The sequence below is a fragment of the Pseudopipra pipra genome, chromosome 23, assembly GCF_036250125.1.
Source record: "Pseudopipra pipra isolate bDixPip1 chromosome 23, bDixPip1.hap1, whole genome shotgun sequence".
Taxonomy (NCBI): Eukaryota; Metazoa; Chordata; class Aves; order Passeriformes; family Pipridae; genus Pseudopipra; species Pseudopipra pipra.
Genome location: NC_087571.1, coordinates 5,422,694 through 5,439,117, shown reverse-complemented (window position 1 = coordinate 5,439,117; position 16,424 = coordinate 5,422,694). Strand labels below are relative to the sequence as shown.

General features: G+C 51.4%; 2 protein-coding genes across 3 annotated transcripts in view; one reads left to right on the top strand and one right to left on the bottom strand.

Moving 5' to 3' along the window:
* Positions 1 to 2,848, top strand: part of LOC135401983 (alpha-1,2-mannosyltransferase ALG9-like) — a 28,365-nt gene extending 25,517 nt beyond the window's left edge. For both annotated transcript variants that reach the window (XM_064634607.1, XM_064634608.1), the window contains one exon: positions 2,583 to 2,848. In XM_064634607.1, the coding sequence (XP_064490677.1) occupies positions 2,583 to 2,706 (124 nt within the window). In that variant the 3' untranslated portion in view covers positions 2,707 to 2,848. The remainder of the gene's footprint in view (positions 1 to 2,582) is intronic.
* LAYN (layilin) overlaps positions 1 to 16,424 on the bottom strand; it is a 118,789-nt gene that overhangs the window by 52,791 nt on the left and 49,574 nt on the right. The gene's annotated exons all lie outside the window — the stretch shown is intronic.

Genomic DNA, 16,424 nt, shown 5'->3' with positions numbered 1-16,424 from the left:
GAACTCTTGGGTCACCTTGTTGGAGCACATCAGCACCCTGGTGTGACAAGGGACTGTCTCATTCCCTGTGTGTTACTTGAGTTGTTTTCCCTGCTTCTGTTTTACAAGGGGAAGTAAGGAATGGTTTGAATTACCTCTGAGGTGGGTGTTGGTACAGAATGTGGCACTGGAGGAAGTGCAAACGTTAATGGGATTGCAGAGAGCTTTGATCCTGAGCTGCCTGTGTGTGCCTGTGGCTGGGAGGCACTGGGTCCTTCCTGCCCCTGTGGCAGAGGTTCAGCTTCCTCCTGCCTCTTCCTCCTGCCTCTTCCTCCTGCCATTCCCTTCTGCCATTCCCTCCTGCCTTCTCCTGCTCCTTCCTGGATTCTGCTGTCCCTGGTGGCTGCTGCTGTTCTGTGTCAGGCTGTGAATTTGGGAGTGGGGGCTGGAACATCTTCCCTTAGCGTTTGCTTCCATCCCAGACCAGCTCCTGTGGCACTACCAGAGCAGGAATGTTGAGCAGCTTTCCCTCAAGTCCAGTGGGTCTCTGACAGAAATAGGCTCAGCACCAAACAGCTCTGCTGGGCTTAGTGGTAACTGAGCAGCCCTGGCTGGACTGGGAGCTGCTGGGAGTGCTGCACTCCTTCAGAATCCAAAAAAACTGGGCAGTCAGACCCCTGGAGTGCCTGTGGCCTTGCTACCAACGTGCTGCTTGGGAGCTGAGTGCTGATGAAGGCTCCACACAATCCCAGTCTCTGGGGGACAAATTTAGAAGCAAATGCAAATAGAACATTCTATATATTCCCTGTCATCTGTCATCTCAGCCCCTTCCATGTGCCATCTGCTGTCTGAGGTTGCTGAGCCTGACAAAGTGAGGTGACAGGAGGTAAAGGTTCCCTGTCTGACTTGAAAGCTCTGTCATGACTCCCTGAGCTGTGGGAGCATCAGCAGCCCTGGGAGAACCAAGGCAGGGCCCTGCTCTGTGCAGTTCCAGCAGCAGAGAGAGCAGCCTCGTGCTTGTGTCCAGTCTGAGTCTCTGTTTCAGTGAGGAAGCTGCTGCTGGACAAAGCCTGACCTTACAGCTCTGTCCTGGAGCAGATCTGTTGGTGCCACCATTCACCATATCCAGGCTTTTTTGTCGTGGGCTTTTTGGGAGATGTGATTCTCAGAGCACATGAACGTGACTGTTTTTAAGGTGCTCTGCCAATGCAAGGAGGTACCACCAGGCTTTTCCTGGATGGTTCCAAGGTGCAGGAGATGCAGGAGCTGCTTCTTCTCAGCTGGATCACAGCAGGGCTGTCTAAGAAACCTGGGAGCCTCCAGGGAGATGCAGCTCCCAGTGGCAGTTCCTGCCATTGTTCTTTGGCCTGTGTTTTTGAAAGATGTCCAGTGCTGCCTTACAGCAAAACACAATTCAGCTTTCTCCTGAAAAAAAGCAGCTTGAATTGGATGTGCAGAACCTTGGCTGTGCTGCCAGCAGAGCTGGGTGGATTGCAGTGACCTGGGTCTCTGTGCCATCCCTGACCACCCTGCAGATCAAATCCTCCAACAGGTTGATCTGAAAGACAGAAAGAGATAAGATGCAGTGCTGAGGAAGCAAAACTCTGCCCCAGCCCTGCTTTCAGTAAGTTGCTCAAATTTGTGAAGCTTTGCAGGGTTCAGTGCAGTTCATTACCTTCCTCCACTGCACATTTAAACCTGGGTTTTACTCTTGGATTACTCAGTGAGAGAACACACAACATTCACAATGTGCCCAGCCAGCACAGCTCCAGCAATTAGCAGCCAAATGAAAGGTACTAATTTCATGCAGCCATTAAGCCCTCCATGCTCCAGTGCTCCACTGGGCCAATTGTTGGAAGTGTTGGAATTGCTGGAGCTGGCAGGGCATGGGGTGGGAGCTGGCAGCCTGCAGCACCCTGGGCTTTGGAGCACTCCAGCCCTCCTTAATTCAATACCCTCAGCACGAGAGCAGAACTCCAAAATGCCAGTGCCCAGCAAAGCTTCTGCTCCTCAGGCATGTGGTGGGGAATGGGCAGCCAGAAAGGTGGGGTAGAAAAGAGGAGATGCTGTGGTGTGTCAGGGCAGGGTCAGGATGGATCTCAGGGAACTTGAGATCTAATTCTTCCCCCAGAGGCTGCTTGGGCACTGCCCAGGCTCCCCAGGGCAGTGGGCACAGCCCCAAGGCTGCCAGAGCTCCAGGAGGGTTTGGATGATCCTCTGGGACTCTTGGGGCTGGGCCTGTGCAGGGCTGAGGGTTGGACTGGATGGTCCTCGTGGGTCCCTTCCAGCTCAGCACATCCTGTGACTGTGAAATGCAGCTTTGCACCTTCCCAGTGCCCTGAGGAGCAGGACCTGCCTGGCTGGGTGACCCCAAAGGCCCCCTGGCTGCTTTTTGGATGTTGATATCTGGGATCTAAGTTTCTTTCAACAATTACACCACCTTTCCTGCCCTCTCTCCCCCTTAATCCTACTGGAATGGATGGTGGATGGTGGAAGAACTGGTCAGGCTGCTGCTCTGTGGTGATGGCACAAACCAGCTTTGGTCCTGCCAACAAGGAGGAAACTGGGAATTTAAGGATGATTTTCTCCTTTGTGTTTTCCAGGTCCTCGAGGCTGCTGCGAGCATTCTACATCCCCCTCCTGTCAGAGCAGTACACCTGGTACTCCAACTACACCATCCTGAAATCCAGGAGGTCCAGGCAAAGCAGGAAAAAGATGGGAGGCTAGAACACACCTGGGCAGCCAAACCAAAAGCATCTGCTGACACTCTTGGACAGCTGCCCAGGCCATCTCCAGTTCCCTTTTTGAAAGACTGGGCTCCTGAGAACTCTCTGGCAAAGACCTGCCCCGGGGTGCTTTGGCTCTGCAGCTCCAGCCGGGGGAAGGTGCATCCTCTGCTCTCAGTTCCCACTGTCAGGGCTCTGCTCTGCCCCCAGCAGCACCTTGGTAAGGAGCCATTTGAAAATCCAGCAGCCCCCCGTGGATGTGTTATCCCTGCTGCTCCCTGGGTTGCACTGGAAAAGAGAAAAATGGAAACTAAAAAGGAATAATGACAGGATGAGGCTCTGCTCCAGGTTGAAATCTGGCACTGGGAAAACCTCAGCTTCTCTCTTTCTCTCTCCTGCCCACCCCTCCAGTGTCCCTCCTCTGCTCCAGCAGTGCTTTCATTCACCTTGGGAATTTTTTCAGGTAACAAGGTTTAGGAATTTTCCTTTTTCTTAAAAACAAGAAGTGGTGGGGAAGAGGACAAACCTGCCTGACAGTGAACTGAGATGCACTGAGTCTCAAGGAATCGTGCACCACAGAGAAACAGCCTCAAGTTGCTCTGTCCAGGAGACACTTTCAAGGATAAACCTGTGCTTTTGGGAGAAAAAAACCCCCCAAACTTAGGAACTGAGACAATTATCTATTTAATGGGATCAGAGTGTTTGTGTTATCTGTGAAACCAAGTGTTTGTCTGCTATTTATAGTAATTTTTTCAAGATACCTGTAACATCCTTTCAGTTCTAGACTACAGCATCTTAAAAATTCTGGGATTCTCCAGAGAGCAGAAGGATTAATTTATATATATATATATAATTTTTTTTGCAATTCTGTTTCCCAGAATAGACAGTGTGTGTTACATGGGTCTCATGTGCTTCAGAGCAATGTTGTGCTTGTTATGTCTCCATTTTCCAACGTGCAGTGTCCCAGGCTGGATGAAGGGGGTTGTTTTCACTCACATCCCTGGAATTTTTGGGGATGGGGTGGCACGAGAGGGAGTTCTGCCCAAGCTCTGGGGTTAGACTGGGGGGTGTGTGCAGTGCCAGAGCAGGTGGATCAGGGATTTAGGTGCTGGGGAGCTGTTTGGATGCAAAGAGAAGAGCTGGAGCCTCTGAGAACACGGGTGTTGGTCCAGGAGCAGAACTCAGGGCTGGACAGGTCTCATGGGCAGGGGGGGAAGGACAGGCTGGGACCCAACACGGCACTGCTGGGGCCAAGCAGGAGGAGCTGGATGAGGAGCAAGGCCTGGGTTCAGTCTGGAAGAGGCTCTGAATGCCCTGCATTGCCTTGAGGAGGTTTTTTGGGGGCATTGTGCTCTGCTAAAAGCAGTCTACAAACATGGGTGGTCACAGCACGGAAATGCAGCTCCCTCCCATTGCACCCCCCTGGATGCAGGAGCAGTTTGGAGCTGAGGCTCCAGATTCCAGCTCTGAAGGCTTAGGGAACTGTGTGTGGCATCTCAGCCTGGACCATCTTCAGGGAAATGTCCCCCCGTGCAAACATCACCTTCCATCAGTGTCAGATGTGGAGCTTTGAGGTTTTCAGCCCACAAACTGGTGTTTGGGATGAGCTGCTCTGGGGGGTCAGGGCCAGGGTGACATCAGTGTTGTGGTGTCTGTGTCCAGGTGTCCCCCCAGCTCTGCCCCTCAGAGGAGTTCACACAGGGCTCTCCAGAGCCAGCAAATCAAAACTCTCGCCCTGCTTGTTGCCTCTTCCCTTGCTAATCCCTGCCCTTAAATCAAAGAAAGAAACAAATCCCCAACCTTAAATCAAATAAAGAAACAAATGCAGTGAAGGACTGGTTGCACCTCTCTCTGGTGCTGTTTGTGTGACTGTTCCATGTTGTCATAGCTCATAACCACATGTTTAATGTGAAAAGACAGTGCAGTAAATATCCATTTTAAGTGACTCTGGCTGCTCCACCTTCCTTTCCAGTTGGATTCCTGATTTGGGAGTGGTGGTGGGGAACTGATAACCTGACAATAGTCAGGAGTTGATCAATGCTTTCCAGAGGGATGCAGCAAATGTTTGGTTCCTGGGAGTAAGCAGGGGCAATCCATCAATCCCAGCTGAGACCACTGGGAATGAGAAGGTGAAGTGGCTGCTGATGGGGTTTGCACCTGAAGGCCTGAGCCCCAGGGGAGGTTTGGGGCAGGAGATGCTCAGGCTGCCCTCATTTGCCCATCACTCACAAGTCAGGACCGTTGCACTCTGTGCAGAGCTGAGATGAAGCAAAAAGCCATCGATAACAAGAAGGTTTTTGGGAAATAAAAGAGACTTGTGGAGTGGGAGCATCACATCCCGAGGAGCACACTGCAGGCACTGCCTGCCTGGCTCAGGTTTGCCTGGATCAAAGTCCCTGTTTTTTTGACTGCAGGTGATGGATGTGAAGAGGGTGATGCCAAAGGGTGGAGCTGCATCCAAAACAAAGCATTTTCCTGGGAATGGTCGATCTTCTCTGTGTCCCCCCAGCCCAGGCTGGTGCCCAGTGCCATTGCTGTGGCACTTGCCCTGCCTGGATGAGCAGAGGGGGATTCTCTGGGGAGTTTGCTCTGCCCTGGGTGGAGATGGAGAGGCTGCCAGTGAAGAGCAGGGTGGGGAGCTGAGCCCTGCAATCCTCCTGCCTCAGAACACACTGTCCAGGTGCTGCCCAGCCCAGCCCAGCCCTGTTCTCTCCCTTGGACCAACAGGAGGCTGTTTTGACCTTTCCTGTTTTCAGCCCTCCCCTCTGCCTTGGCTGGGGAAGCTGCACTTTCAACACGTGTCTGAGTCAGCAGGAAACAAATCCAGGGCCACTGGATGTGGGGTTTGTGGTGGGTTCAGGAGCAGTTGCCCACAGCACTGCCAGGTCTGGTTTGACACCACTGGTCGAGGCGTGGTGGTGACAACCTGCAGACTTGGGGTTTCGCCTTGGTTTTGGGGACAGGTGCCTTCCCACATCCCTGACATCCTTGGCTTCCTCCCTTCCCAGCTTCTGGGGAACGTGCTCTCGGGACAGGCAGGAGCTTTCCAGCAGCTTTATGCAATGCTGGCTGAATCACACAATAAACAAGCCCGAACCCTATTATTAGACTTTGGAAACTGCTGCCTTAGAGACAGGTTTGCTTATAAATATCCATTATTTTCTCCCTGGCTCCTCACTAGGGAAGCTGGTGAGGAAAAGGGATCTCTGCTCCTCCAGAGTCTTCCTGCCCCTGCTGTCTTTGCTTCTTCCCACCTGAGCTCATCCTCCTCTCCCTTCCAGCCTCCCAAGCTCCAGCTGTGGGAATGGGACACCCTCTCCAACGTCAGGCAGCCTTCTCCCCATCCCAAACCCACCCAGCATGGATCCCCTGGCATTGCCACCTGCTCTGTGCCTCTGGCAGCTGTTTGCAGCAGTGCTGGAGCTCTGGGGTGTTTTATCAACCCTTGCAGGGCTGGTTTGCTATTTTGTGAGCTCAGGAGTTGCCCCAGGGAATTGGGTTCAGCTTTTTGTCAGAACCCAGGGCTCCTCTTCTTCCCTACCCTTGCTGGGTAATGCTGTGCTGCACAAAAAAGCCCCAGAGCTGCTCAGACACCCCGGGTCATTCTCTGTGTAAAACTGGGGCAGGGACTGAACAGCCAGGACACGCTGTAGGCTTGGAGGAGGGATAAATGAGACGGTTTTTAATGATTAAAGGAATGTTCATCTCTCTTCTAATAGATATTGCTGTTAGGGGTATGGGGAGGGCTGGTTTCTCTTCCTTTCTCCAGGTGACAGACCAGAAATGTGGCCTGAGCCAGTTCCACTGGGTACCAAGCAGAAACCAGGAGCTCCCATGGAGAAGGGGAGTGATGCAGGGCTATGAATCTCTGCCTCAGGCCTTGCTGGTGAGTTCCAAGGAGTGGCAGAGGTGAAAGACTGTGTAGAAGTGGCATTAGGAAGAGTTTTTTTCAGCTTTTCAGCCACAGTGAGGGTGGCAGAAGACACAGAGACTGTGGAGGAGATGTGAGAGGACGGGAGGTGGAACCATGTGGAAGCAGAGCTTGTGCTTGTGTGAAGAAATGATGTTGGCTGGGGCATCTGAGGGAGAGATCTGGAGGACTTGCCCTGCAGAAAACATGTTCTTCTCCTCTCAGCTTCCATCGTTTCCTCTCAGCTTCCAAGCATTTTTGGGACCCTCCAGCTTCTCGTGCTTCCTGCCCAGCATCCCCTGCAGGCTGGTGGTCGGGGTGGCACCTCTGCTGGGTCAGGACAGCGCTTTTAAGCCCCTGTTCCTCCCTTGCAGCCCCAAGGCAGCGGGTCCCCGGTGGGAATTAGCCCAGGTTAACCCCGCTCCGGCTGGGAAACGCTCCTCCAGCCGCTTCCTCAGGCTCCCGGGAGAGGGCATCGTGCTCCAGCAGAACTGGGAAGAGACGGGGTCCTTCGGGATGAGAGTCCTGGGGATGCAGGGAGGAACTGGGGCTTTTGCTACAGGTGAGACAGTGGCTTTCAAGACTAAAACTCCCACCCTCCTCTGTGCTCCCGTGGTGCTTCCCAGGAGCTGTTCCTCCTTTTTTCAGTAGCTTCCCTAAAGCCCTTTTCCTGTGCTGGTCCTGTCTGTGGGGCTGTCTCAGGTTGCAATACAGATAAATCCCACCAGTCCCTCAGGTGTCCTGGCCCATCCCAGGAAAGCATCTCAGTGGGTCAAGGTCAGTGAGAACTGTGCTCTCCACCAGGGCCTCCTGTCACAGCAACTCCCTTCCCATTGTCAAACCCCTCCTGCCTAATTGGGATTATTTCTGGATCTCGTTTTCCCCAGAGGAGAAATTATTGACAGATAATCCATGTCTGTACGGAAAACTAATGATTAATTGCTTCCTCTCCATTAGGGCTCCCTGGCCTCTGTCTTGCAGAGTTTGCTAACAAACACATTATCTCCCTGGCAGTCCAAAATAAATGCTTGTCCTCATGTGGGAGCTGGGGTGGAATCATCCAGGGCTGTGCTTGCCTTTCCCAGCAATGACAGGCCTGGAGATGGGGATCATTGTGGAGGATGAGATGCAATCCTTGCTCACTCCTTTTGGCCACAGGTAGGTGAGAGGGAACAGTAATTTAGGGAAGAAATGGGTGGTCTGCTTTCTGCATTTCATGAAAATCTAGACAACGAGGCAGAACTAACTGCAGGACTCTTTTTATTTTTCTTTTTTTTACACCATAAAAACTCCCTGGAATTTTGGCCATGGCACATGTTCCACGGTACCCAGACAGGCAGGTATTTTCTCCTGAACACAGGGGAAGAAAAGCTGAGGGGAGCTCGCCCAGAGTGCGAGGGTTAAGGGGCTGCCTCTGGAATGGCAGCACATCCTGTGACTTTTCCTGCTGAGTTCCCAGATGCATTTCCCTGGACTCTGTGCCTGGCAGTGGGGTGATGAAAATGGTTGGTGTGTCTTTGTGCTGGGTCTCCATGCCCTAAAATAGCTTTGGCCAGTCCTCTCCATCAGCTGCCTGAGGTGCTGATGGTGCTTGGACAGCGAATTCTGCCGAGGGAAAACCAGTGCAGGCAAAAGCTGAGCTGTTCAACCTCTTGAGAGGACTCCTTGACAAAAGAGGGCAGAGCAGTGTCCAGCTTGTCCCCAAGAGGAGCTGGGTTCATTTCCTGCTCTCCTGGAGCACTTGCTGTTCCTGGTGATCTGTTCTGCCTCCGTGACCATCCCCTGGAGGACCCAACCCTGCTTGCCCAAGCGCCGTGCAAATTCCCTGGGTGGTTTTTGTCACAGGAATTCCTTGTGTGAGTTTAGCTTTGCTCCCTGGAGGCTGCAGACATCCCAGGCTCTGGGACTCCTTTGCCCATGAACAGACAGAGCCATTGTGCAGGTCAATCACCCAGCACCACCCTCCCAAAATATTTGCTGAGAGACTGCCCTGCAGTGTCCTGTGAGCCCAGTGAGCTGCTGCCTTGGGAGGGCTCCTCCTCCGTGCCCTCACCAAAGAGGAGGATGAGCTGGCTTTTTCCAGCTAACCAGTCAATATTTACTCTCCCAGGCAAGCTGTCAGAACGCTGTTGCTCTCTTGTTTTGGTGTTTGTTTCCCCTGCCTTGCTGGAATATTGCCCCAGAGTCTCCCACACTGGCAGCTCCTGTTTGTGCCGCTCGTGGGCGTTGGGCAAAGCCAAGGTTTGTGGGAGCCTTCCAGAGGCTGCCAGGTCACGTTGGCATCTTCTGCTCGGAGTGGGGAGTGGGTTCCAGCCCATCTGCTTCGGGAAAGGCTGGAGTTTGGGAAGGGAAAGCCACGGGATCGTTTATTCAGCCCCGAGGTGAAGTCTTGCTCCTGCTGAAGTCCAGGGGGGAAGGTGACAAGGATGCTCTCCAGCAACAGCTTTTTTGGGAGTCCTGGAGTCCTGGGAGACAACCTTGGCCATGTTGGAAATGGATTTTTGGTGACACCACCGTAGCTGGAGCTCTGTCACTGCAAGTCCCTGCTCTAGCAGTCCTCTCTTTATTTTCAATTATTGTGCCACTTAATTTCCTTATTACTGCAATTTCCTATAATCCCCAAGCATTTATTTTTTTTTTCCAGAGAGGAATTACATTTGCTGCCCTGCCCCTCAGAGCAGTCGCTGTTGCCTTTCTGGTTCACTAACAAGAAGCTTGAAGATCTTCTCTGGCAAATCATTTGATTTGTTAAAGTTATTTGGCTCCAGCAAGAAACTTTTCTCCTCCACTCGCAGGGGAAGGCAGCCTGGTCCTTAATTGCTTTCTGCAGCTCAGCCAAGTGAAATCCATCTTCATGCCCTCGCAGCTGAAGCCAAAAAAAATATCCCCAATGGTGCCTTGTGCTTTGTGACTCCTCACTGAGGGAGCCTGTTCCAAGCGTGTGTCTCTCCTGGGATTTATAACCACTGGGAGAGCTGCTTGATGAGGGAGATTTAAAGCTCTTGTGTGCAGAGAGAGCTCCACAGTGGTTTGAAGGGTGGTTTGCCCTCATTTATCTTTGCTCAGGAGTCCTGGGATGGCTCTGCCTCAGGCAGGAGGCATCAGTTGTAAGGAAGGTGTTCACTTGCTTTGGTACCACCTGGATTTGTCTCCCTGGTTGGTAATTAGTGGCTCAATTCATCAGCTGTAGTTTGGTTGGTTTCTGTTCTGTCCTTTGCACTTTTAACTCTTTTGGGAAGTTTATTCCCAGTCACAGTTTCCTAATTAATAACCCCTTAATTTCATGATTTCTTACCCCTCGCTGGTGGAGCCCAAAGTACAACCCACACGGGGCAGAGAGTGGGAGAATAAATCCCAGGAAGCCTTGATAAGAATCCCAGAAACTGTGTGAAAAATCATGGGACCTTTGCAGTTACTGTTTATATCCTTGCAGGGGAAGGAGGGGATTAAAACTCACCCAGCCCCAAAGACAGGGTGTTGTGGTTCTGTCTCTTCACTGGGAATGTGTTTCCCTGAACCTCTCAGAGCACTAAAACCTAGATTAGTCTGAATTTGAGCAACACAACGAGGACCTTTCGGACTGAAAGGAGGGAAAATTAGGTTGGATATATGGAATAAATTCTTCCCTTTGGCCAATGATCATTTACAGAGCTTAGGTGGAATTTTTCAGGTGCTTCCAGGTTGACTTGGTGTGTGATTAACGAGCAATTATTAGCAGGTATAAATAAGAGTGGATTTAAGTATGTATAGATGCTATAATTAAAAACTCTATTATAATATTTATTAATATTTAATTATAGATGTCAGAGGTTGCTGTATCATTCTGCAGGACTTGACTGATATTCCTGGGGAGGGAGCAGCTCCTGTGTTTAATTGCAGCAGTGCTCAGGAATAAAGCCCTGCCCAGCCCACTGTGGGTCTTGGTGTGTGATCCCAGCAGCTGGAGCTGGAAGTGCTTGGCTTTGATGGGGGTTTCTTTCTGTGAGTGCACCTGGTGTCTTCCCAAAGGGAAAGGCAGGATGGCCCCACACCAGAGCAGTGCTGGGTATTTTCGTGTGACCTTGGAAGTCCCCTCGGTGCCTGGAGCTGAGCTTGTCACTGATGACTCAGGCCTTGTGCTCACAACCAAGGAAGAAGAAAAGCCACATTTTTCCCAGTTATACTTTAACACCACTCAGGGCTGGTGTGAAGAGTTTGGACGGTTTCTTTTGTAATAAAACAGGGATTTTTTTTATCTTCTGTTTATGAAAAAAAACAAAAAACACTTTATTGCGGATTTCTCTCCTGCAGACTCGGCAGTGCCGCCTCCAGGGTCACCTCTGACACAGCAAATCCCTCCTGCAAACCTTTGGCCTCGCCTGCCCTGGGACTGAGCCCCACTTCCCAACCAGGGAGAAGGGCACTGCTGGAACCAGGGCACTGCTGGAACCAGGGCACAGCAGCTGATGGACCCCACACCCCGGGGGCTGCAGTGCCCCTGGCAGCAGCACAGCAGATGCCCCTGCCTGGCAGCTGCTCCTGGGAAATGTCTGGGCCGTTTTTCTCCCTGTGCAGACACAGCCCGAATGAAGTGCCAGCCCCTTAACCCTTCCCGTGCTGCCTGCACTCCAAACCACCCCACTGAGTGCTCTGTGCTGCTGGGTGAGACCCACCAGGACCCAGAGCCTTGCTGGTTTGGGGGAAGCCTTTGCACAGGAATGTTACCTGGGGGGCAACAGCCTGACTTTTTTCCTGGTTTCTGAACCAAACCCTCGTTGCCAGCAGCACTCTGAGTGTCATGAAAAAGGGTTTTTTATGTGCTACCTTGCCTGTTCCCAGAGCTCTGCCTTGTGCTGCTCTTTGGGTCATGCCAGCCCCATCCCAGAGCCTCCTGTTCACCAGGAACATCATCATCATCATCATCATCATCATCATGGCACCAGGAACACACTTGGGACATTGGTGCAGCAGCCAGGCCATGCACAGCCCCCCAAGGTGGGCAGCACACGCCTGGCTGGTGCCAAACTGCCCCAATTGGCCAAATTGCCCCCAGGTGGGTGCCCTGAGGGAGCTCCCCGGGTGGAGCTGGAGGCAGGCAGAGGGTTTGTGCCCTGTGGGGTCGGTGGTCCCGTGCAGGTAAGACAAGGAGTGCAGGGGGTTGGATGCTCAGGTGGAGGTGTGCTGGGAGCAGGGGGGTTTTGGGCTGGGTGAGGGCTCCAAAGGGGCAGAAAGGTGCTCTGGTGGTCATTGCCTGCCAGGATTGAGGGCTGGGGTGTGGCAGGACAGCAGGAGCTGCACTTTTGGGTGCAGGGAGCTGTGTTTGTTCCGTGTGAGCTGTGCTGGGCAAAGAGGATGAAAAAGGCACCCTGGCATGGGTGACCCCCTGTAACCACGGCCCGTGGTGCTGGTGCTGTGTTTGTGTCGGGTGTGGAACATGCCTTGGTTGGGCAGGGGCTGCAGAGTCCCTTCTGGCCTCTCCCAGGAGGGATCCTACAGTCAGACAGCACCAGCCCCTGCTCAGGGCAAACAGGATTCCCCAGGTCAGGGAGCCGACTTGACTTCAGAGCTGAAGGGTTGCTGTGGAAAAGCAGCTCCTAAAAGTAGCTCCCAGCAGGTCCTTCTGGTTCCCAGGTGAAACGTGGGGCTGTTCCCCTTTGCTGCTTTATTTCTGACGTTTCCAAGTGACTGCAGGGGTCTGGAAAGCAGGTTCCCCCATCCCCTCTGTGACCCAGCTGGGAATGATGGAGGCCCCTCAGTACACTGAGTGCTGTAAAAATGCTGCCAGAAGCTGACGTTGCTTTCCCCCTCTGAGTCCTTCCAGGCTTATTTTTAGGCAGTTTACAATTAATTCTTTTGGAGGAAAAAAAAAAAAATTAAAATTGCCATTGTGGCTTCTAAGAACTGTTGATACAAAAAAATCAGCCCTTTTAAAGACTTGGTATTCTGGGACAAATACCCCAGGGAAAGACAAAAATGTGGATATGTCATGCCAGGGCTCTAGGCAACGTGTTCAAAATAAAACAGAAATGCCTGGGTATTTCTTCCACTTTGTACTTCTTACTCAGCCTCCAGTTCTGAGTCAAGGGTGATACATCTATAAGCTGCTTATGAACCCTTGTTTTCTTGCTGTTGCTGTGTGTGTTTATCTTGGTCAAATCATGTCATCTGAGCAGGTCAGAAGGGAGTTACTGGGGCTTCTTGGAGCTCAAGAAATGCCTGTTGAGGGAGCAGGCTGGCTTTGGAGGCTCTTTGAAGTAGGGAGTGTGAGCTTTCCTGATTGTGGCTTTTGGAAAGCCTTCCCCCAAATTCCTGTTTTAGTTGTAAGTGCTGAAATGAAGTGAATGGCACTCAGAGGGTTTGCTTTGAGAGTCCATCCTGCTCTGTGGAGTATCAAATGCATCAGTTATTGTCCTTTGTCAATATTTAGGGTAAATCGTTCTGTCAGTCCAATCAGAGCTCTGGCCTCTCTCCACATATGTGATTACTTTAAACAAACATTAATAGAACAAGGTCAAGTGTTTTGGGGCCACAGGAGTGTCCTTGGAGCTAGAGGTTAAGGGCCTGTGTGAAACTGGGCAGGGTGAAGCTTTAAAGCCACGTGATTCCAGAAGCAGGTCAGGGTCTTGCTTGCTTTTAACTGGAGCTTGGCACCGCAGGGATGTGTGCTGGCAAAAGGTGATTTACCTGGGGGCTGGAAATGGAGAATCGTGGTTGCTCTGCCTTGTAACAGCGAGGGGTGAGGTCTGGGGACCCTTCTTGGTGAGGTTCAGAGCAGGATGTGCAGAACATGCTGAGTGGGGACCACTGGGGGTCTGGTTTGAGCCTCGGGCTCCGGGCAGTTGATGCTGGACTGGGACTCCTAGTCCAGGGTTTTGGGGGGTTTATCTGTACTTTTCTTGGAGTGTGGTGATCTTTTTTTTAACATACTGCATCCAGAGGGGTTGGTGGATCCCTTGGCAGGGGAAACCTGGCTGCTGTTTCTGTTTCCCCCCTCCGGCAGCTCTGTGAGCCCCTCCTGCCTCTCCAGCCGCCTGCCCGGGGAAGGGTTAAAGCACTTCAGAGCCTTCCTCGGCTTTCTGTGCTAGATTACCTTAAACTTTTGACAAGTAGGATGGCCCAGACAGATGTGTTGACATGGCAACGGCTCCGAGGAAAGCGCTCGTCAGAAAGGAGAGCAGCTGGGCTGCTCCTGCAGCAGGAGCTGCAGGCGCTGCCCTGGCTGTGCCCCCGGACCCCGCTGCCAGGGCCCTGATTAGTGTGAATAATTCATAATCCCTCCGACAGCCTCTAATGCAGCTGCAGTGACGTGAGCGGGGCTAACGAGGCTCAACTGCTAATTTGCTGCATTAATAATAATGTGCGGAGCCGGGCAGGGAGGCGAAAGCCGGGCTCGTTGTGCCCTCCTCGCCCCGGGCAGGATCCGCCCGGAGCCACAGCCCGCGGGGCTGGGAGCAGGGGGAGAGCATTCCTGGGCTTTGCTAGGCTGGAGCACCGGCCCAGCCCCTGGGCTGCCCGCTCGGAGGGCAGCACACCCGGCTGGGGGTGGGATGGTGATGGGGGATGCTGGGCACTCCCCTCCAGCCTTGGAGAGCAGGGTCCTGCCTTTGGAGGTGTTGGAGTCCCTGGCCCGGGGTACCTGCTGTTCTCTGCGGGCTGTTCCCAGCCCCGGGCAGCATTTGCTGGCCAGAGCTGCTGTGCAGCCCCTGGGCTCGCTCTGAGTCCCCTGGGTTGACCAAACTGGGTGTTCTCCCTGTTAAAGGAGAGGACCCCCAGGTCTTACAGGGCCCTTTTCCATGGAAAAAAGCTCTGTTGCCTTTGTGGAAGTGTAGGCTCCTGATTCCCCAGAGCAGGAGCCTCTCCAGGTGTCTGTGACCTGTTCACTGTGAACAGAACAGCCTGTCCTGGAGCAGGGGGAGGTTGCCTTTGCTCCCTTCTGAGAGGTTTTGCTCTCTGGCATCTGTGGATCAGAGCACCTGAACTGAGCAGTGGTGCTGGACACTGTCCTTGCAGAGAAAGAGAGAACCCTGAGAAGCTCAAGGTGTTTACTTTTTTTATATTATATATATATATACATATATTCACTTGAGTTGGACTCAAAGGTATTTATTTTTGTTTATATATTATATATATTCACTTGAGTTGGACTCAAAGGTATTTATTTTTGTTTATATATTATATATATTCACTTGAGTTGGACTCAAAGGTATTTATTTTTGTTTATATATTATATATAGATATATTCACTTGAGTTGGACACAAAGGTATTTACTTTTATTTATATATTATATAGATATATTCACTTGAGTTGGACTCAAAGGTATTCATTTTTGTTTATATATTTTATATATAATGTTCACTCAAGAGCTGGACTCAGTGATCTTTGTGGGTCTGTCCCGACTCAGAATATTCTATGAATATATGTGATAGGTATGTAAATGGCACATATATATTATAGTATGTATAATAAATCACTTTTGTTGGGGGCTGGGGGTCCTGGAGAACCTTGACTTGATCTGCTGGAGCCTTTTCCATGGAAACAGAGCCCTGGGCTCCCCAGGCAGCCCCGTGGGCTCCGCAGGCTCAGTGCAAAGGGCACGGCAGACCCAGGTGATTGCAGCCCGTGGTATAATTTCCCCTATTGACGTCAGAGCTGCTCCCTCTCAGCCTCTCTCCACGCTCAGAGCCTGCAGGAGACGAGCTGCAGAGAGCTCATGAACTCCCCAAATGTGCCTAACCTTTGCAGAACTCGGCATGGCATTCTCAGCTAAGTAAATGTCCATTTGTGAGTATTTTGGGAACAAACCTCCCATTAGCTTTCCGTGTGCGAGTCGTTTTGCTCCCATTCTGCAAACCAACACCACATGGATTCTTATCAAAACACTGTAGCCTTTATTTGCTGATAAGTCAGTTCAGCAGGGACTGTTACATAAAACCACATTATGGCATTTTTCCTTGCAGAAAATCACCACATTTAAGCACCTTTTTGAGCAGAGAGATCTCTTCTGGAACCACCATTATTTAAACTCTTTGCTGAGTGACAGCTCTGTGGAAAATGGAGCCTTCCTGGTAGGGATGTTGTGTTGAATCCTTGCTGGAAAGCCCTGGAAAAATGGGCAGGTGGAACTTGTCTGCTGCTGAAACTGTAGGTGTGATTTCTCATTAGGGTTCTTTTCTTTAAATTAGAGGATACTGTGAGCTGGACACGTCTCTACCCTGGTTTCAGTTCCTACTCTATCTTGGGATTTTACCCTCAAATTAACCTAGAATTTCTTAGTTCCTTTGTTTGTCCACGCTCTGTTAAAATTCCTTTTTGTTCTGCTAATTTTTGAGAATCAGAACAACCTGTGCAAATCAGATTATTCCCACATTTAGTCCACAGAGTCTGTTCCTTTAGCCTTGGAAGCCTCAGTGCCATTGTGTTATTCTCTGTGCCTTGAGGTGGAAGCAGTGGTACAGATGCTTTGCAGTCACCTCTTAAAATCCTTACAGCAGAGGAGGCAGAAACATTTGCCTTATTTCTCCATTCATTTTCCTGATTCTTATTCCTTTGAGGGTTTGTCCACCTAATTCCTAACTCAGGAAATGACCCAGTTTAGGTCAGAGGTTGGGCTGGATGATCTCAGAGGTCTTTTCCAGCCGGGTTGATTTGTGAGAGTCACCCAGTTAGAGGGTTCTTTTCATCATATTTAAAATGATGAAATCCTGCCATCTGACCCCCCCCCTCCAAACGTGCAATGTAACATTCCCATCAGGAAAGAATCTGAATCAGCAGAAACCCCCACAGCACTTCTGTTGTCTTAACTTGCAGTTCTTTACACTCAGTGACCTGC